The sequence below is a fragment of the Nicotiana sylvestris genome, chromosome 8 (genome assembly GCF_000393655.2).
Source record: "Nicotiana sylvestris chromosome 8, ASM39365v2, whole genome shotgun sequence".
In the NCBI taxonomy this organism is placed as follows: Eukaryota; Viridiplantae; Streptophyta; class Magnoliopsida; order Solanales; family Solanaceae; genus Nicotiana; species Nicotiana sylvestris.
In genome coordinates this window covers 124,041,592-124,064,565 of record NC_091064.1, presented here as the reverse complement: position 1 = coordinate 124,064,565, position 22,974 = coordinate 124,041,592, and the positions used below count along the sequence as shown (strand labels likewise).

General features: G+C 36.5%; 1 protein-coding gene across 2 annotated transcripts; it reads left to right on the top strand.

Moving 5' to 3' along the window:
* Positions 1-14,373: 14,373 nt before the first annotated feature.
* On the top strand, positions 14,374-20,823 carry LOC104234506 (homeobox-leucine zipper protein HDG5). Of its 2 annotated transcripts, none has more exons than XM_009788079.2 (12): positions 14,374-14,518; positions 14,997-15,222; positions 15,307-15,488; positions 15,598-15,715; positions 16,678-16,866; positions 17,247-17,729; positions 17,962-18,063; positions 18,165-18,377; positions 18,500-18,668; positions 18,759-19,027; positions 19,112-19,207; positions 19,672-20,823. In XM_009788079.2, exons 2-12 carry the CDS (start codon positions 15,061-15,063, stop codon positions 20,188-20,190), a joined length of 2,502 nt encoding a protein of 833 aa, XP_009786381.1. In that variant the 5' UTR covers positions 14,374-14,518; positions 14,997-15,060; the 3' UTR covers positions 20,191-20,823. The 2 variants fall into 2 exon arrangements, with proteins under 2 accessions (XP_009786381.1, XP_009786380.1); XM_009788078.2 differs by lacking the exon at positions 14,374-14,518 and adding an exon at positions 14,717-14,899.
* Positions 20,824-22,974: the final 2,151 nt, after the last annotated feature.

Genomic DNA, 22,974 nt, shown 5'->3' with positions numbered 1-22,974 from the left:
ATCACTAAGGCTTAAAACCTCTCTCTTGAGCCCCCCAATTGAGTCATCAAGTAGTGCCTCCCTGAGCACGGCCGTTTCCGCTTCACTCTCCTGTTCAGATCTGAGGACGTGGATGACCTCCTCCAATGTCGCCACCTTTGCCAAAGCCGTCGTCCTGGCCTCCTCGGCCCTCTCCAACTCTACTGTCTTTCCAGTCAACGCATCACTCAGGTCATTGGCCCTGGTCGAGTGCTGCTCAAGCTCAGCCCGCAGGGATGCTACTTGAGATTAATTGAAGATCGACACACTTGGCCGCAACCCCCCTGCTCACCTTGAGCTCGTCATCCTTGGCCCTAAGCGCTCCCTCGAGCTCGCTACATCTATCGATGACTCTCACGAGCTCATCGTCCTTCTGCTTCAGCTCATCCTTGAGAGATTAGAATTTACCATCCGCGCCGAATTGGCGGCACAAATCACGATGCTTGGCACGATACTCTTTATACTTAGACTCCATCCTTTTGAACAAAGCCCTCTTCTTCTCTTCTCGGCAGGCGCACTAAATCTCCAAAATGAGGGTCTGATGAACAGGAAAAAAGCAGAAAGCAATCAACAAAAACAAACAATGAAAAGGAAAGGAGAAAAAGGTATGAAAAGTCAAAAAGTCAAAAACCTACCCTCAAAGCCATTCTAGATATGCCTAACGACAGATCGACATTCTTGAACGTCTATAAGGTCCTGTTCTCGGCACCAGTTCAAAAAGGAAGCAAAGAAGGAACTACGCTCTCTGTGTTCGTCAACAAGTTGCAGTCCATGGGAATGACGATAGCACAGGTAGATCCTTCTGTTCTCACCTCTACCCAAGTCAACCCCTCATCAAACATTCGTATCTCTTTGGGGTCGATGTCGGAACCGGACTCGTCACTATCTACGACCACATTTTTCCTCCTCTCTTCGGTAGACGAAGGTATGTCGACCCATTCTGACATTGACGGATCACTCTTCGGAATGGCCTCAACTGCCTCTGATCGCCCTCCTCCTTCCACGGCCGCCTCTGGCAAGGAAGCAATCTCCACATTCGAATGGAGCGCAGTCTCTGCGTCCAAAGACACGCCACTCTTAGGTACGCATATGGCCCGCTCGGGATCACCCCCGTTGGCTCTTCGTTCTCTATTGCCTTGTCGCCAACCTCTACTCTCCGCCTTTTTAGCTGAACTGTTTCCTCTTCGCCTGACAACGACTTGTCTACTAAATGCAGTATTGGAGAGGTCGGAGTCTCCGTTGACGGGGCAGCCGCCCGATGGCTAGGCCTACGCGGGGCTGGGGTCCGAGAAGAAACGACAATCTGAACGGACTCGCCTACAGTCACAGCGAGCAAAGATCCAGTCGAGGCACCCAACTGACGAAAAGCGAGAGTAGGAGACCTCACCCTCCTCGGAGCCCTCTGACCTATCAACAAAGAAAGACTTAAGTAAAAATGAAGACGTTATGAAGGTCGAAGCAACTAAATATCGAAACGACTTGACTCACCGGTCAGGGAAGGTTTACATCCAAACTTCTCGTTAAACTGCAACCACTCACAGATCCTCACCGTGTGCGATAAAATTTGGCTTATCCTGTCGCGAATGTTAGCGACCAAAGTAGGAGGCTCCCTCTCGACTTTATAAAAAAGGATGAATGATTAAGTCACCAAATAGAAACAATAAACAACCAGTTAGCAAAAACACTTACGAGCGAAGTTCCAGTCCTCCGGGAATCCGTTGGGGTTCGCCAATACGTGCACCATCCTAATGTAGAAGAAATTAAACCAAAATCGAAGATTCGCCTTGTCGTCCATCTTTACCACCAATTGTTTGGTCCCGCGATTGCAGAGGTGTATCATCGTACCCTTGTAAAAGCTTGGGGCGAAGAGGTGTAGTAGATGGCGGATGGAGATCCCACTGTTGCCCAGCTCTGTGTGCTTTATCAGCATAAGGAAAAGTTTATAGATATACAGGGAGAGCTGGGCCGAAAATATGCCATAATAGCGACAGACGTCATCCGCCAATGAAGGAAGAGGAAGCGAATAACCCACGATAAATGGATACACGTAGAATGTGCAGTATCCAGGGCGATGAATTTGTACCACATAGTCACCAGCCGGGATAAGGTCGATATGGTCCGGGATTCAGAATTTAGCCTTAAGTTCAACAAGGGCCGCCGAATCTATCTCAGAGATAATAGGCCCAGGATCATCTTCAGGCCGCTTCGAGGAGTCCGGCCTGGCCCTCCCTAAGCGTGGAATTATTTTATCCACAGTGGGGAAGCTCTCTTCTTCTGCAGCAATGGCTCCTCCTTCATCGTGAGAAGGCATGCCCACCATCAATGGAACCGGATCAGAAGTTCCCTCAAGGTTAAAAGATGCACTAGCCATCTTTTGTCACATGTATGGGGAGGAATTGCAAATACAAAAGGGGTGATAATGGCAGAGAGCGCTAAAAGAACGGGGAAATAAGGATGCAAAAGCTCTAAGGAGAAGAAGGAAAAACTTGAAGATTCAAATGCTTGGAAATACAACAAACCAAATGGGGAGTTCCCATCCCTATTTATAAGTACAAAGCACCGCCACATTAATTTCGAAACGAAAGGAGCGCGGGAAACGACGTAACGTACTGGGAACATGCGTCATAATGACGCATGATGTTATGATGTCATTTCAAACTGACGTAACGGTCGGATGTGACTCTCGAAGTGCCACGTCGTCACCTCACCATAAAAAAGTTACTACTCGACCTACACGCCCAAATTTCTCAAGTTGCAACTAGCGAAGTCCGCCCATCGAGCTGGTCCAAAAACAACCTCGACAAGCGGAGGGACTAACTGTATGGGTCAAAATATGACTTAAGGGAACCCAATACAAGGATAAATTACTAAGAAGCGAATAGGCTGAGGTCGTACACAAGATTAAAAGACTTATTAGCGAGTTGTTAATCAGGGCCGAGGTCGAATGTTCAGGCCAGCAATAACGACTAGTTTTGTAATAAGATATTTAGGAGAATATTGCATTGGATATCCTCTGTACTTGTACTTTAGGTTAGGTTAGAGGCATGTCCTATATAAATAGAAAGGTAAAAAGAAGAAAAGGGGCATGTAATATTCTATATGATAAGACCTCTCTTGAAATGTTGACTCTCTAGTAAAATACAAACATTGCCTTTCCAAAGAGATTCGATTTGCTGTTTATTCTATATTTCTCGCATCAGATCCGAGAAAGCTTCTTATATTCTCATATTCCTTTGTCTTACGTTATTGTTAGAGAGAAGAATCATTCACCTCATTTAATATTGGGCGAATTATTTTCTCTATTTACATTTAGTGTCATGTAATGTATTTATTGCTTATCATTATTCCCCTCTCATTCATAACCGTATCATTTAATATACATCGCATTAAATCTATTTTAACGCAATTCCACGTTATCCGCATAAACACATTTCAGATCTAGAAGTTATTATGTTTAACTAAAATTTACCCTTTGCCTTCTTATCTAATTAGTTTAACAAAAGGTTTTATTCTTTTTGGTCAAACACGTACAAAGCACAAAATCATTGAGTGATGTTTTCTTTTTGGGCCTGGCTCACTAAATGAAAGATCAATTTCTGAAGTGAGATCTCCCAATAAAGTCAAAATAATTGAGTAAAGATGAACAACAACAACGACCCAGTATAATCCCACAAGTGGGGTCTGGGGAGGGTAATATGTACGTAAACCTTACCTCTACCCCGAAGGGTAGAGAGGCTGTTTCCAGGAGACCCTCGGCTCAAAAAAGCAATAGGAGATGATATATTAGTGCCATAAAAATGCGTAATAAAAATAACAACAACAATATATAAGAGATATGAAATATGAAATACAGGATACAAAATACGAAATACGAAATAGATGGCTGGTATAGTACAACTAGAAGGGAAAGCCCTGCATCAATAGACGACCAATGACATTCTTAGTCTAACTCCTAACTGGATAGTCTCCCTCTATTGTGCTGTAGAAATATTCACTCTCCCCTAACCTACAACCTTAAGTAAAGATGAACATAACATAATTGAGAGAGCAAATAGAACAACTATATCGATAATTTAATTGGGAAAGCAAATAGAACAATAGCATAACGATAATTTAATTGAGAAAGCATTTACTAGAACAATAACTATGTCAGCTTACTAGACGGTACTGGTACTGTAATGTTCAACGTGGTCTTTGAATGCTGAAAGCAAGGGACGGGGCCCATTTGAAATTGACAAATTTGGACTGACATTGGACTTTTGGTAATTTAAGATCGCAGTTGAAAATGGCAAAGGGCGATATAATTTTCCTTTTTCTTGAAAGAAAACATATAAAATTTCATCTTTCAGCTTTCTGCAATGATAGATAGATGTTCCCGCTCAAGTTGGAAGTTGGAAGTTGGAAGTTGGAAGTTGGAATGATAGATATAAAACTTAGGGAAATGTATAATTTTTCACTAGCTAATTTGGTTTAGCTCACGAGCATATTCTCAGTAAACTCTTTAAACTAATTAATGTTTCCTGACAAATTGCAATCAATCGACTACGCCCTGGGACAAACTCCGATTCCCTGTTCATGCTTAGCTCGTCTGATCATAAATAATATTTTAGTATTTTCAAATATATAATTGTTTAGTTATCGATATATAAAAATGCTGAATTTCACTATTCAATACTAAATCGTATATTGCAATTGGCTGCTTTATTAGATTTACACAATTAATAGAATTTTAGAGTTAGATTCTTCCTGCCAAACTAAGTGTTGATTCAACTAGAGAAGACATATCAAATCTACGTAGCTCATGCTGCCTTTGAATATTATGATAGTCATTTGGCAAAATTCTTATGTGCATCCCTAACTTAGAGAATAAACCTACCCTCAAATGCAGGGATAATTCGAGTTAAAAAGTGCTCCAATGTTGAGTTACTTAACAAGAAGTTCTCACCAAAGACCCATATTTTTAGTATTACATTTGCATTAGTTTGTCCTTCTATGAATTTTTTTTCCTTACATATCCTTTCTGTAAGTTGTTTGACTATGATTATGATAGGATTTTATATGCATGCGTTGCACATGGTCTAACACCAAGTTCAACAATGTTGAGAATATACTTTTTGCACTTTCCCATATATTTTAATTCATAGCGGGTTGATTGGGGGGGGGGGGTAAGAATAGCTTCTGGGGAAAGGGAATTCAAAACTTTTAACATCCATCATACTGATTTTAATATTGTCCAAATACATTGCCGTGGGAGATTTCTAATATTAGTTGAAAAATTATAAAATTAAAAGTAAGAAGTACTACCTCTGTTTCAATTTAGATGGCACACTTCTCTTATTCATTCGTTCCAAAAAGAATGATACATTTCTAGAAAATAATATAATTTTAAACTCTTTATTTTACTCATTTTACCTTTAATGAGAAGCTTTTATCTATAATCTATAATCTATTAAAAACAAGAAGCCTTTAACTTAAAAGTTAAATTACTATATTATCCCTGTTATTTACTTAAATACCCTATTGACTTATTAAAACCTAATTACCTTATAAACAAAAATCTGACGCCTACAAACCAACACAACGATTCATACACAATCGTTAACGGTCACAAACCTTTAGACTATAAATAAACGCAAACCTTCACAATCTGTTGATGAGCCCCTGCTTCTAACGTTGCTTTGGCCTCTTATTTTTTACCAAACTTATTGGCTGGACAATTCTATGATGGATAGGATGATACATATGTTTTCTGGTACTTTTTATGTAGAATCGATTCTTGATATCTAAATTTCTTAAGATAGCTCCTCAAAAATTGTGTATTGAATATTTGAATGGAGTGTTAGCAATTACTTTATTTAATTTAGTGGTTGAAGAGATTTATGTTATTGAATGGGTTCGTATTCTGAGACTTAGGATAATACTGTATTTGATATCTCGACACTTGAACACTGCTACTACTTACATCCATCTATCTATTCAAATAATAAACTGGAGATTACATATTCTCTGATAAACTAAAATAACTATTATTGCATTTTTAAGAAATACACACCATAGCTGCATAATAAAGTCTGTTTGATACTTTTAGCCAATTGATGTGAATATAAGTTGTGATTCTCCACCATTAAGGAATTAGCGAAATAAAACTGACCTATAGCACCTGAGCAGTGCAAGAGAATCAGATAGTTTATTTCGATGTTAAACCCCATATAATACCCATATCGTTTGAAGGGTTTGCAGTTTAAAGTTATTTTAGGAGAAGATATATAGTTGCTTTTAGTGTTATGCATTGCCAATAGAGATGAGTTAAAACTAAAATATCAAAAACTTGGACTCTTCAGTTTTGTACAATTAGATACACACCACTTTGTAAAGCATCTCAATTGAGTAGTTTTTGTGGTTCTAACTTTATAATGCTAATCATATTTTAAAGTACTTTAGAACCATATTTATTTTCATATATAGACTGATTCTTTTATTCTCAAGTCATTAAGCTTTATGATTTCTCTTTGGCAACGACATACATAAACTCTTTTTTATTTCATATTCATAAACTTTGTTCGTGTCATTTGCCATGTATGTCTTATTCTATTTTCAAGTATCCAACTGAGTTTTTTTTGTTTACTTCTTCAGATGAACTTCTTTTCTTATATATGCATATTGCTGAATATATTTTTGCAATTCATCTATTAACCTTCACACATATTAATCTCTCTAGTTTTTTTTTAGAAATTATCGTATTCCTTTTTTTATTACAGGTTTAAGTAATTGCCTTGGTAATTCTGAATCAAGAAAACTAAGTTTATTTTTGTGTTCATGAGGAAGGAGGACTTGAGGTTAAAATTTTGTTTAATGTGGTAGAAAGATGATTCTTACGTGACAAATTGCACATTATTGAAAGAAATATTTCACATTGAAGAAGAGGAAGAAGAAATCAGCCATAGTTTAATGGGAGAAAATCAGGAAAGATTTTCTCCTATTTCATTTAACTACATGAGAAAGACGAAATTTTTTGGAAGAATTCTTAAATTTGTGAACACGTTGAGGATCATTATTACTACTTGCTGCCAAGGGGTAAAAGAAGCAATTAAATAGTTGAGAAGGCTTCCTATTTCTCTAAAACGGAGAAGAAGAGAACTAATTAATAAACGATGAGAAAAAAAAAGCATTGAGGAGAAGACAATGGTAATTAAAGAAGTGAAAAGAAATTAGAGCGCATAGTCATGAATATGCTACTGTTGTTGATGTCTTGAGGGAATATTTTTCCTAGAGTTTATGTTCTTGAGCCCGTTTATGTCATTTAGAAGCAAATGATAATACGATCCAATTTATATGAGGTGTAGATGTAGCTTAAGTACATAACTATTTATTACCATAGTCTTATAAGTTCAATTAGGAACTTTATTTTTTGGGAAATATTTCTTACAACATTTACACTAATTATATATGTAGAGCCATCTGTCTATGAATGCGTTAATGGGAGTAATATACAATGGCTGTCTAATTGTGTTAGAAATAAAATAATCAAATTGGCTTTGAGGCGTGAAAATCGACTGTCCTTAAAGAGTTATCGCCTGTATACTAATTTAGGGAAAATACAAAACGATTCTCTTCAGGATACAACAAAGCCTGCAGTAACACTTGTGATTTTCTATATCCACTTCGTTGGAATTCTTGTGTATTTATAGGCAACCAACAGACCCTTTCTGATAGGATGTCTTGTTTCACAAACAGACACGACTATTTATTCAAATTTTGAATTTAAAATTCAAATAAATAATTAACTCTAGGATCTCGTGCCTGTTGAGTTAATCTCGTGTCTGTTGAGTCAGTCTCGTGCCTGTTGAGACAAACTCGTGCCTGTTGAGACAAACTCGTGCATGTTGAGACAAACTCGTGCCTGTTGAGACAAACTCGTGCCTGTTGAGACAAACTCGTGCCTGTTGAGACAAACTCGTACCTGTTGAGTCAATCTCGTGCCTGTTATGCGCTATTTCATTATGATAAGTTCTGAGGCTAACAGGCACGGTACGAGTAAGAAACCTCTCACTTCCAACTTGCCAATAACAAACTATCTTACAATCCCCCACTAGTTTGTTATTTCACTTCATAACACTTGTGAATAATTGAAAGTATCTTTTACAGATTTGAACTTTCCTTTAGTGTAAGTATATTAAAGTTTTGACGAAGTTAATGGTATCTTAAGATTTGAACCACAAATCCTTGTGCCAAAACCGAAAATACCACACACACAGCGTTATCTAGTAGCTTAGAAAATCCAGTATTCGCTTTAGCACGTTTACGGCCATGTGCTCATCCTGAATTCATGAATATTTACAAGATCAACCCTTTAAATCTTGCTAGAAGCGGCACCACTTCAATATTCATATAGGTGGAATTAGTTATATGTCCCTGTTACTCCAGACATTAATAATTCCATTAAGATTAACCAAACATCTTCATGTAACAGTATGCACTTTGGAGTTTGTCTTTATGCCCCTGTTATAACAAGCATTTAACAACTCCTTAACTCCTCATATAACAGTAAGTAGTACATTAGAATTAGGGCTCCTAAAGAGGAGATCAGTGCTTAAACAATACAAGTAACTTGTTATTACCCATTGAACTTATATTGTTAGAGTGTATACTAACTCAAAGTGGGGTTCCCATTCCTTGTATTTAATTTAAGGGTCTCAGCCCCATCTCTCCACAAGTTTGTTGTACTACATCTCTACCTAATGGCTTCGTAAGTGGATCAGCCAAATTCTTATTTGATCTCACATATATTATAGCTATAGCTCCATTAGTAATTAATTCTCTTATATAAGCATGTCTCAAGCTTATATGTCTCGATTTCCCATTATATATTTTATTGTGAGCAACACACATTGTAGTCTCACTATCACAGAATATGGAAATGGCTGGCATAGGTTGTGGCCACAACTTTATATCAAGTAACATATTCCTCAGCCATTCTGCTTCTTTTCCAGCAGCTGCTAATGCAATAAATTCAGATTCCATAGTAGAATGGGAAATACATGTTTGTTTCTTGGATGCCCAACTAATGGCTCCACCGCCTAGAGTAAATATCCATCCTGATGTGGATTTATTATCATTAACACTTGTAATCCAACTTGCATCAGAATATCCCTCTAATACATTAGGAAAACCATTATAGCAAATGCCTAAGTGCTTTGTATATTTTAAATATCCAAGTACTCTACTTATTGCTTTCCAATGATCATTACCTGGATTACTAGTAAACCTTGAAAGTTTACAAACAGCAAATGCAATGTCGGGTCTAGTGCAATGCATTGCATACATCATACTACCTATCGCACTTGCATACTCCAACTGTGCTACTGCTCTTCCAGTATTTGCAGTTAGCTTAACACTAGAATCATAAGGAGTATTATACCCCTTTATTCCTAAATGACTGAATTTAGTAAGGATTTTATCTATATAATGTGCTTGTGACAAAGTCACTTGCTTGTTATCTCTTTTGACCTTGATTCCCAAAATAGTATCAACTTCATTTAAATCCTTCATTTTAAAAACTGAGGTTAGATACTTTTTGGTCTCGGTAATTCCTTGTAGATTCGTACCAAAAATCAGCATGTCATCGACATATAAACAAATTATTACTCCATATTCTTTTGTAAATTTAGAGTAAATGCACTTGTCTGCATTATTATGTACGAATCCGGTTGATAGTATTACACTATCAAATCTTTCATGCCACTTGTTTAGGCGCTTGTTTAAGACCATAAAGAGACTTTATCAATTTGCAAACTTTCTTCTCGTTTCCCGGAAGAACAAAACCTTCAGGTTGTTGCATATATATTTCTTCACTAAGGTTCCCATTTAAAAGGCTGTTTTAACATCCATTTGATGTACGTAAAGATCATAGATAGAGGCCAAGGATAAAAGGACTCTAATCGATGTTATTCTTGCAACAGGAGCATATGTATCAAAATAGTCTATGCCTTCCTTTTGAGTGAAACCTTTCGCAACTAATCTTGCTTTGAAGGTTTGGATGGAACCATCTGTATTGTACTTTCTCCTAAAGACCCACTTACAACCTATAGGTTTTGATCCAAGAGGAAGATCAACCAAAACCCAAGTGTTGTTGGATATAATTGAGTCCATTTCATCATTAATGGCCTCTTTCCAAAAAGCAGCGTCTCTAGAAGACATTGCTTCTTGAAACGTCTTTGGGTCTTCTTCAACATTTAATACAATTGGAATTTGATTACAAACGTTTGTCCTATCTCCTTCAACAAGAAATACTATAGATTGTGAAGAAATAAAATCAGAACCAAGATGTTTTTCCTTTCTTATTCTTTGGCTTTTCCTTGGTTCTATCTGCATATCATCACTTCTTTCCTTAGTTTTAATAATTTCAGGAAGCGACAATTTATTAGCATCAATACGTTTTCCATTTATTTCAGTCATTTCATCAACATTGTCATTTATAAATCTATTTTCAATAAATTCAACATGTATAGATTCTATAATGACATTAGATTCTAGATCTAGCAGTCTATAAGCTTTGGAGTGTTGTGCATATCCTATAAAAACACTTTTAATTCCTCTAGGACCCAATTTTGTTCTTTGATGGTCAGGTACTCTATAATAGGATATACACCCCCACACTTTAAAATAATTTAAATTTGGTTTTCTACCATTCCAAAGCTCATAAGGCGAAATATGCATACTCTTTGAAGGCACTCTATTTAAAATATAACATGCAGTTAGTAGTGCTTCACCCCATAAATTATGTGGCAAATGTGCATTAAGTAACATAGCATTAACCATATCCACCAGAGTTCTATTTTTCCTTTCCGCTAACCCATTTTGTTGAGGAGTATAAGGGGCACTCATTTGATGTATTAGGCCATGCTCTTCACAGAACTTATTAAATTCGTTAGAAAAATATTCTCCACCTCTATCACTTCGAATAATTTTAATTTTCCTACTCCTTTGATTTTCCACAACAGACTTGTATTCTTTAAACTTTTGAAAAGCTTCGTCCTTAGTTCTAAGTAGGTAAACATATGTAAATCTAGAGAAGTCGTCTATAAAAGTAATAAAATATCTTTTGCCTCCTCTAGTTAATTCTCCATTTAATTCACACAAGTCTGAATGAATTAAATCTAATAGTTCTGTGGATCTTTCAACTTTACGAAATGGTTTCTTTGTCATCTTTGCTTGTATGCAAATTTCACATTTTATATGTTGAGTTTTACATGAGATATAACCATTTTTGGACATATAATTCAAAGAGCCAAAATTTAAATGTCCTAGTCTAGCATGCCATAAACAAGAATCAGACTCAACGATGTAAGCAGAAACATAATTTATTTCATTAATACTCAATTTGAACATGTCGTTACAGTTATGCCCTTTTCCAACAAAAACACCATTCTTAGACACTATTACATGATCAGACTCAATAACTATCTTGAAGCCTTTCTTTGATAGCAAAGCAGCGGACATTAAGTTTTTCTTCATATCAGGAACATGATACACATTCAGTAACGTCAACTTCTGGCCAGATGTGAAGTTAATCTCAATACTTCCTTTTCCAGCAACATCTGCCGCAACATGGTTTCCCATCAAGACTTGTTCAGAATCCTGCACTTCTGCATATGTCTTGAACATCTTCTTGTCATAACAGACATGAATAGTAGCACCCGAATCTAGCCACCAGTCTTGAGTATTTGTAGCAGCGGTATCCACATTCAACTCTGTGACCATACCAATTTGCATTGCGGAAACCATGGCAACCAGTCCTTGGGCAGAATTTTCCACTATGTTTGCCTTTTCAGAATTTCCAGATTTTTCAATCTTTCTAGACTTTTCGGTATTGCCTGCATTGAAATTTATTCCTGCCTTTCTATATCTGTAGTCCCGAATCATATGGCCTTTCTTTCCACAATGATGACAACTAAAGTTCTTTCTCTTTTTAAAAGTTAAAAGAAGACTTTTTGGAAACTTTCAGATGTTTGTTCCCACTTCCTGAACCATTCTGACTGACAAAATTGACTGCGGAACTCGAAGGCTGACTAATAGCATCACGAGCACGAGTCTCACTTTCAATTTGAATGTGAGTACGAAATTGTTCCACAGTCATTTTATCCATAGAATGTAGGATTTTCTTTCTATAGTCATTCCAAGAGGAAGGCAATTTCGAAAGAATAGCACCTATTTGAAGTGCATCAGGAATTTTAACTTCAAGATCACTTAGTTTTGATATTAAGATTTGCAGTTCATGAATTTGATCCATTATAGGCCTAGTATCAAATATTTTAAATTCAAAGTACTGCAGAGCCAGGAATTTGTCAATACCTCGTTTTTAATTCTGGTATGCAGTTTGTAGAGCAGTCCAAATCTCTCTTGGCGACTTCAGATTGCAGTAAAGATCATAGAGTCGATCTGTCAAAGTATTCAGAATATGGCCGCGACACAACAGTTCATCATGTTCTCGTTTCTTCCTTTCTTCCTTGACTACGTCAGAATCTTCTGTTGTGGGCTCAGGCATCGGAGGCAAGGCAGAATCAAGAACATAGTAGATATTGAGAGCGGACAACAAGAATATCATCTTGTCTCTCCAACGGGTAAAGTTCGTTCCATCAAAGCGATCAAGTTTGATGAACTCCTTCGGATTCTCAACAACAGACATCAATTTCTCCATAGCAGAATAACTCTTTAAGATTGTTAGAAATAAAATAATCAAATTGGCTTTGAGGCGTGAAAATCGACTGTCCTTAAAGAGTTATCGCCTGTATACTAATTTAGGGAAAATACAAAACGATTCTCTTCAGGATACAACAAAGCCTGCAGTAACACTTGTGATTTTCTATATCCACTTCGTTGGAATTCTTGTGTATTTATAGGCAACCAACAGACCCTTTCTGATAGGATGTCTTGTTTCACAAACAGACACGACTATTTATTCAAATTTTGAATTTAAAATTCAAATAAATAATTAACTCTAGGATCTCGTGCCTGTTGAGTTAATCTCGTGTCTGTTGAGTCAGTCTCGTGCCTGTTGAGTCAGTCTCGTGCCTGTTGAGACAATCTCGTGCCTGTTGAGACAAACTCGTGCCTGTTGAGACAAACTCGTGCCTGTTGAGACAAACTCGTGCCTGTTGAGACAAACTCGTGCCTGTTGAGATAAACTCGTACCTGTTGAGTCAATCTCGTGCCTGTTATGCGTTATTTCATTATGATAAGTTCCGAGGCTAACATGCACGGTACGAGTAAGAAACCTCCCACTTCCAACTTGCGAATAACAAACTATCTTACAAATTGTAATGCTTATCTTAGTTCATGTGTATTTAATTGTACTTTGCTTGTTTATCTTCGTAGGATTAACTGACTATAATGATCCTTATTAGCCAGTCACTTAAGATTTATTATTTCATGTATAATTATTTATTCAGAAACTTCACTTTAATAAAATTGATATTATTTTACACAGATGTATATTACATGACTTAACATACACGTGCAATCGCACGTGAGGAGAAATTAGTAACCATACAAATGTCATAGTCCTATAAAGTTTTTACCCTTAAACTTTTAAGATCATAAGTTTCAAAAGATTTTTTTTTTCTTAAGCTTGGTAACTAGACAAACTACCTCATATAAATTGAAACAGAATGAGTAATTAACAATAATATTTTCTTTGTCCAAAAACAAAAAGAATATCAGGTTTCGAGAACGAATGCAAATTCACCTTTTTCGTCGAAAATCAAACATCGATTTTCTTGAATTTCAAATGTAATTGAAATATAATTTAGCAATTAATATAACATTATTTGACCAAGTAGTTTATAGAAATTATTTTAGGATAGAGGGTACTATTTCTCTTGTACACCCTATAGAATGGGATTAAGGCATGCATCACTCAATGGATTCTGCCTAAGACTTAGCCATAAATTAAATTTATCTAAAACTTATTCTGACCAACATTCTTCATTACAATGGACTACAAATTCTAATTTTCTATTTATTATAGCAAAAAACCATCGTTTTGGTCTCGCAAAAAAATATAGCAAAAAACCTTCAAAGATTAGGAAGGTAGCAACACGCGCGCGTACAAACAGCAAAGCGTTTCAACTCAGAGAAAAAGGTTTGACTTTTGTTCAGCGAAACGGTCCTTTCTCCAATCATAATTGACCACGTGTTCCCTGGTTACAGCTGACTAACAAATCACTAAGGCATCGGTTTCTTTCTTTTTCAACCCCCTACTTAAAGCTCGCATTTAACCCCACCCCCCAACCCACACACTCACCCCCGCCCTTATAAAACGGAAAAAGCAAAATTTAAAAAAAAAAAAAAAAATCCCAAGATTTTACTATACATATAGACTGAAAGATAAGAAAAAACTACACAACCAAACTGCAGAAGGGTTTGGTGGTAGATGAAGAAAGAAAAGAGCTAGAGATAAAGAAGAAGAAGAATTTGGCTTTGGAAAAACACACCGACACAGGTACTAAATATTTATTAGTACGTTTCCTTTGTTTCTTTTTTCTCTCACACATTTCATTAATTACATAGGAAATTAATTTTGCGTATTCAATTCTATTCGTTTACCTACACATTTTGTTTTAATTTTTTTTTTTATGTATTCGAATTTAATACATGGTTTGAGCTTTAATGGGGGGGGGGGTTGAGACCCAGGAGCTCACCATTTCTTTATCTTTTTGAAGGGTGGAGTCAAATACTTTGAAATGTAGTCTTCTTGTCTCAGTTTTCCTATTTATGTGTAGAAAACATCAACTCCATATTTTTGTCTAGCCTTAGTTATCTTTGTTAGTTTTGGAGAAAATAAGTCTTATCTAAAGGATATTTCTTCCCTTTAGCTTCAATGGTGTGTTTCTCATGCTTTGTTTTGTTTATATTTCATGTGTTAGCCCTCGATTCTAAATTTATCATATACTTTGTTTTTATTGTCTTTTCTGTTGCAGGTCCCTAAACCCTAGGCTAAAAGAGATTCTTCTTTTGTAAATCCTGTGGAATTAAGTAGGAAAGATGTTCGGTGATTGCCAACTATTTTCATCCATGGGGATGGGAGGGAATGCTGTATCTTCAGACTCACTCTATTCTTCCCCCATTCAGAACCCTAATTTCAACTTCATGGCCATGGGAGGAAATAACTTGCCTTTCAATATTTTTCCTCCCAATATTATTCCTGTACGTTCCTCGATCTGTCTTTTATCTTTCATTTTTCCCTTCACTTGCATGCATAATTTTCATTTTACTTTTGTGTCCTTTTAGAAAGAAGAAAATGGACTATTGAAAAGCAAAGAAGAAATGGATAGTGGTTCTGGAAGTGAACATATCGAAGGAATGTCTGGAAATGAACTAGAAACTGAGCAACATCAACAACAGCAACAACAACCAGGCAAAAAAAAGCGTTATCATCGGCACACTGCTCGCCAGATCCAAGAAATGGAGGCGTAAGGAACCAATTTTGTTTAATTTTTCTTTTCCTTTCAAGATCTTGATTAGAGGAACTTTTTTTGATTTATTATTTTGAATTTTCTAACAAAGTTACCTGATATTTAGGTTATTTAAGGAATGCCCCCATCCAGATGACAAGCAAAGGCTCAAACTAAGCCAAGACCTTGGCCTAAAACCACGTCAAGTCAAATTTTGGTTTCAAAACCGACGAACCCAAATGAAGGTGCGTATGTTAGCATCCCTATCACCCAACTGGTCCAACGTCTCAGATTAAATTGTATTTACTGTGTCATTGTATATAAATTCTTTTTTTTTTCTATTTTGTGTAACGCTGTAAAGAGGAAACCCTACTAATGTTTTTCCAGCTGTAAAATTAAATTAAACCTTCATGCATGAGAGGCAGATGCACGATTTCCCATAAGTTGTGTGTGGGTGTGTTTATTTACATACGTTAAAATCGCTAAGACCAAATATGGTGAAGAAAGAGTGTAGAGTAGTGCACCACCACCATGAGAGCTGTAGAGAGAGTGACTACATTAACTGTATGGACAACGCCTTCCATTAATATGCGTCTGGCCCTAGTTTTTGGGTCAACCCCCTCCTCTGCAACAATGAACGTCCATGAGGAGACACATCTTTAATGCACCCCGTTTAGGGTTATGGACATGAAAAAAGAATGACTTTTTATTGTATGAAGAATTTAAATTTTATGAGTTCGGATTTTTAGCCTTTTTAACTTATTGGATTTTAAATTAATCATATTAACATATTAAATAGATTTTTGAAGATAAATGCAAAGTTAGGACCAAAGGGATTAGAATAATCCACATTTCACACTAGCTCCGCCTGTATGTATGTATGTATGTATGTATGTATGTATGTATGTATGTATGTATGTATGTATGTATGTATGTAAGTCTTGAATTAATTATGAGGGATGTTATTATTGAAGGCAACTTTGGAATGGATCTATGTGTTTATGTATGCAAATGTTAGAAGAAAAAAAAAGTTTAAAATGCTTACATAAAATGAAATTATGCTAATTCTGCACCCACTGAATTAATCTGCAGTTAAGATGTAACACTACGTGAGGGACAAGACTTCATTAAGTGTTGGGGAAATTTTTTGTTCTTCTTCTGTTAATTGTAATTGATTCTAGTACTGATTAACTAATTAATGATGTAGGCTCAACAAGACCGAGCAGATAATGTTATACTTAGAGCTGAGAATGACAACTTAAAGAATGAGAATTATCGGCTGCAAGCAGCATTACGCAGTATTATGTGCCCCAGTTGTGGAGGTCCTGCCATGCTCGGAGAGATGGGTTATGATGAACAGCAACTTCGCCTTGAAAATGCTCGTCTCAAAGAAGAGGTTTTTCAATTTTTATATATGCTATTATTTCTTTCTTATTTTTTGGTTATTTTTGTTATTAATATAATTGAGGAAATTTTCTTAATATGATCAATTTAATGTCTCATTGGCAGCACTAGCCTAAGGAGGTAAAAAGCAAAGGCCTATCAATAGTCCAGCAATTAAATATTACTGTAATAACGGATGAGGTCCTCTCTATTTGCTTAAGAGTTTATTAGTTACTTGAAAAATAAAATAAAAGACAAAAGGTCAAATTACACTAATATGATTTTAATCCTTTGCTCAATGAAATTGAATTAACAATGACTATTTTATTTCGTTATTTTCTTTTGTTCATACAGTAATAACAAGTCAACTTATGCTCTTCAATTGTTGAACAGTTTGAGCGTGTGTGCTGTCTTGTTTCACAATATAATGGTCGGGGGCCAATGCAAGGAATAGGACCAACAACTCCTCTTCTTCCTCCTTCGTTGGAATTAGACATGTCCATTAATTTCTCTAGGAAGTTCGAGGAGCCAATGGCGAATTGCAGTACCGAGATGGTCTCTGTTCCATTCATACCTGAAAACAATTCCCAGTTTTCTGGCGGTCCAATTATCTTGGAAGAAGAAAAATCTACTGCAATGGAACTCGCCCTTTCCTCAATGGATGAACTAGTAAAGATGTGCCAAGCTGCTGACCCACTCTGGATTCGGGCTACTGATTCTGGAAAAGAAATTCTCAATGTGGAAGAATATTCAAGAATGTCTCCTTGGCCTGTCGGGATTAAGCAGAATAGCAATGAGCTCAGAATTGAAGCAACTCGCAGCAGTGCTGTTGTCATTATGAATAGCATCACTCTAGTTGATGCACTCTTAGATGCAGTGAGTAATTTATATATATAGCTGATTTGTTATTGAGATTTACTGATATTAACTTTATTAACCTGATTGTATAAATATCTTTTACCCGTGCATAGAATTTAAATCTGTTTCCTATCGCTGTTATCAATTTAATACAAGTGAAGGTTGCAAAATTGAAGCCTGATAGTTATTTAATTACCATATATCATTTCAGTTAGTAATACTGTCATTTTTACCTCTTTTCTTTTTCCAGAATAAATGGATAGAACTTTTCCCATCTATAATTTCTAGAGCCAAAACTATTCAAGTTGTGACCTCAGGAGTATCTGGACATGCAAGTGGTTCTCTTCAACTGGTAAGTACCTTTATAAACAAGAAAAAAAAAACTTTTCGTGTCTTCATTATCTTTATAGTTTACAAATGTTGGATTTCTGTTTAATTTTCTTTTTGCTTCAGATGTTTATGGAAATGCAAGCTCTCACACCCTTAGTGCCTACACGAGAATGTTATTTCCTCCGTTATTGCCAGCAGAATGTGGAAGAAGGGACTTGGGCAATTGTTGATTTTCCTCTTGACAGTCTTCACAACAATTTCCCTGCTCCTTTCCCTTATTTCAAGAGAAGACCTTCTGGCTGCATCATTCAAGACATGCCCAATGGCTACTCTAGGGTAATTCTTGTGCTTTTCCCCTTCTTTTACGCTATGGTTGAATCATTAGCACATTAACAATTATTGAAGTAAGATGAATATCTAGACTTACTCTTTTTTTTTCTTCAAAAAAAAAAAAAAAGGTTACATGGGTGGAACAGGCTGAGGTTGAGGAGAATCCAGTGAATCAGATATTCAATCAGTATGTGAGTAGTGGTATGGCATTCGGAGCACAACGATGGTTAGGAATCTTGCAGAGACAATGCGAAAGACTAGCTAGCCTTATGGCACGAAACATATCTGACCTTGGAGGTGCTTAATTTCTTCTCTACATCTAATAATATCGTTTAATTTCTGGCGATTATACAACAGATTTGTATTGTTTGAAATTGCCTTTTGTAGTGATACCATCTCCAGAAGCACGAAAGAGTTTGATGAATCTGGCTCAGAGGATGATCAAAACATTCTGTATGAACATTAGCACCTCTTGTGGGCAGTCATGGACAGCTCTTTCTGATTCTCTTGAGGACACTGTTCGAATTACTACCAGAAAAGTCACAGAACCAGGCCAACCCAATGGACTAATCCTTTGCGCGGTTTCAACTACTTGGATTCCATATAATCATTTCCAGGTCTTTGATCTCTTGAGGGATGAACGTCGAAGAGCTCAGGTTTGCATTAAAAATTCCCAATTAAGTATTTGTGGTCTGAGACGCTGGTTTAATTTTGAATTATACAATATCCAAGTAATGCAGTTGGATGTGCTTTCAAATGGCAACTCACTGCATGAGGTGGCTCACATTGCAAATGGCTCTCATCCAGGAAATTGCATTTCTCTTCTTCGCATTAATGTAAGATCCCTTTTAAGTTCGTTTCAGATCAACAGCACGATGAATCTTATGCACCATAAGCCGCGAACTTTAATATAGGAATTAACAAATTTAATGACCACTTTTAATATATTTTTTAATCATATGTAGACCACTAATAGCGGCAGTCCTTGTTGGGAAATTACTAGCTATTGCCTGAATAAGGTTGCTACTTATAGATTGCACATATTAGCTTTTCATTATCATGAATAATAAATACAATCTGATCAACAGGCTAGGCTTATATACAAATAGCCCTTTGTCCAAAATTAATTAAGTTCTGTTGAGTACGGACTTTGGATTAGTACTCTCTCGCTTACTTCTCTTCTAGTAAACGTGTCACGAGTTTTATTAAATTTCTACATCCCCGAACTTCAAAAATATTTGAAGATGTATCCTAATATCTTTTGTTGGCCAGTTTATAGATTATTTTTGGATTGATGCAGGTGGCTAGCAACTCATCCCAGAGCGTAGAGCTGATGCTGCAGGAGAGCTGCACGGATGATTCCGGCAGCCTTGTGGTCTACACCACCGTCGATGTGGATGCCATCCAGCTAGCCATGAACGGCGAGGACCCATCGTGCATTCCTCTTCTTCCCTTAGGCTTTGTTGTAACACCAGTGGGACAAATCAATAACTGTGGCACTAACATTAATCCTAGTGAAGCTAATTCAGGCGCACAATCTTCGGAGAAGAGGAACTTGTCAATCCAAGAATCTGCATCTGGAGGCTGTCTACTCACTGTTGGATTACAAGCCCTCGCCAGCACAATTCCAACTGCAAAGCTCAACCTTTCTAGCGTCACTGCCATTAACCACCACTTATGCAACACCGTACAACAAATCACTGCTGCACTTTCCGCTTTCTACCCCGAGCCAGCGATAACGGTACCGTCACCACAACTACAACCTCAGCAACAGCAACTAGAACCAAAGCAAGCAGATGAAATCAGCTCGAATTCCTAATTACCCAAAACCTCCCTTTAACAAAATTTCCAATATTTTATTTTGGAAAAGGTTGGGGGAGGTTATGAGTAATTGGTGAGAATGCGAAGTGGGTAGGTGTGAATGTCTTTTGTTGGCCCGAGGGGGGGGGGGTTGTTAGATTTGTCCAGCAACATTTGGACTAGTAGTACTATTGCATAGGTAGATGGGGCCATGCAAATGAAGGTTACAGCCTGTGCATGTGCATGGCTGGGCCCGAGTAAATAAATGAGAAGAGTCAGAAGGTAGTTGTTAGATAGGTGGGTTAATCCAGTGAAATGATTGTGTGTTTCTTGAATATGTTTTGTGATAAGATTCTAAGATATTGGGAAGTCAAGAACGAACCAGCTGAGATCCTTGCTGAATGGTGAGAGACCCCAAGGAAAGAATATTAAGTTTTTTGTGCTGAAATAGTAGTGATGGGCCTCTCTCACCAGCTAACAAGGGTATGGTTCGGGTATTGACTTCTTGTTTTATGTCCCCCTCCCCTCCTAGTGATAAATTTTGGTATTGTTGAAAATATGATTTTGCAGCTGTTTCTGCATGACACTAATTGTAGTAGTAACCTAGGAATTAAGATTTAATTACTAGTATTTGTTTGTTATTACCTCTGAACTTGCGCCCTCCCCTTACATATTATCCTTTATTTTGTTGCTTTTTCTAAAGGAATTTTGATTTTCGGTCTTCAAGAATCTTCTTATATAGTAGTAACATTTTGTGTTTGGCTGGTTTTCGGAAATTCTTGTATGCTATCTTGACGAAAATATTTACTGTAACTTCCGTACTAGAGTATACAATTATGACTTATTTAGCATTAGATCTTTAACTTTTATAGTTAAAAGATAATTTTCAAAATTTATTTCTTCGTTTTGTTCGTCCTAGGAATTAGTCAGTTCAAAGATGCTAAAAGTACTGAAAGAATTAACACAAACAGTTGGACCCTCGTCTCTTATCATCATATAAATATAAATAAACACGAGACTTGTATGTAGTTAGATTCGGGATAATTCATAGCTTTTAGAATTTCACATTAATACGCCCAAGAAGCAAACCAAGATCTCATTTAGTCATTTTTGTCTGGTCCAAAAATTTGCTGGACCGATTGAGACGTTTGTTGAATAGCTGAGGGTCTACTTTGTAAATATCAAAAAATAGATAGTTAGTATTTAACCAATTATAAATATTCCTGACAAGAAATTCCCCTCTCTCTCCTCTCTCTGAATCTTTTCTCTCCTTCTTAATTGTTTCCTCCTGAGAGCTCATTTCCTCTATTGATGATGGTTTGTAACATGATATCAGAGCTACACGATTATTAATTGTGATTCACGATCATGTATCACATCTTTCAGGGAAGGATAGTCAACTGATTTCAGCCATGGCTATCGATGATACGGTTGGAAAACCTAAGTCACAATTATCCTCTATTCTTGAACTCGACAAATAATTCGAGTGTAGTGTTTATCTCTCTACAACTGTTTGGAACCGAGAATTATTCTGCGTAGAGTCGTGCAATACGAATCGCAATCCTAAGGCGCAACAAACTAGGGTTTATAGACGGAACATGCAATAAGGAGCATTACGATCAAAACCTAGCTAATTTGTGGAAGAGATGCAATGTAATTGTCCTCTCATTAATAATGAATCAAAGAATTGCTCAACGGGATTGTGTACTTATCTAATACAGTTGTTGTACGGTTTGATAAAATCGACGGATCCAAATCATTTCAACTTCATAAAAACTTGCAACTATACATCTAGATACTAGTTTGATTTCTATCGATTGTTCAAAATTGCAAGCACTTTGGGTTGAATTTGATAGCCTTGCTCATATTCCTGGTTGTGACTGTACATAGTCTAGAGATTTTATTGAGTCTAAGAATAGACTGAAGTTAATTTAATCTCTACTGGGACTAAACGAATCCTATGAACAAGTTAGAGGTCAAATACTAATGACAACTCCTACTCTATTTGTCAATAAATCATACTCTATGATATTTGGGAGGGGAAGTCAGAGAGCTATATTCCAAACATTTGCTATAGTTGGGAATACAAATTTAACTGTACTAATGTCTGCTAGAGGTGGTGATATGCAAAGGCCTAAGAAATTTTTTAATGTTCAATGTGGCTATTGCAAACTTAAAAGTCATACCAAGGATGTATTTTACAAACTAGTTGGGTGTCTCCCCGAATTTAAGTAAAAAAGGAAGGGTGCCTATGCGATGGCTTATAACGTAATTGTTGAGACTCTAACTCAATTTCACGGGCAGTGTTGCATTGGACATGTTGAGGTACGTACCAGCAGATATGAGAGAGATAATAGTAGTCAAGGTGTGATGGGACTCACCAAGGATCAATACAATCTGATGGGTGTAAAACACTATATATATTTTTAATGCTCGCTAGTCAAAGATAGTATAGAAAGATATCTTCACAGGGATTGGAATATATAATACTCTAGTAATTCTTGGTTAAATGCTATTCACGATGATAAACCTTTAAATTTAGATAGTTCAAAACTACAAATAATAAACAAAAATTACAACAATAAAGATTGACCATATATGACATGACCCAAAATCCTACCAAGTTGTGATGACACCTAACCCAACCCGCTAGGTTAGCCAAATAGTATAAGTTACAACTATAATGAGAAATTATCAATATTATTAATAAAGACTTCAAAAGAATCTAATACAACTATCCCAAGGATTGGTAGTACAAGTCATGAGCCACTATGATTTAGATTTACAAAACTGATGTGAATAA

Excerpts from the sequence above, each read along its gene's own strand:
- LOC104234506 (XM_009788079.2), top strand. The coding sequence starts at position 15,061 with ATGTTCGGTGATTGCCAACTATTTTCATCCATGGGGATGGGAGGGAAT. Across the intron at positions 15,716-16,677 it reads ACCGACGAACCCAAATGAAG|GCTCAACAAGACCGAGCAGA; the intron begins GTGCGTATGTTA and ends TTAATGATGTAG. Across the intron at positions 19,028-19,111 it reads ATGAACGTCGAAGAGCTCAG|TTGGATGTGCTTTCAAATGG; the intron begins GTTTGCATTAAA and ends CAAGTAATGCAG.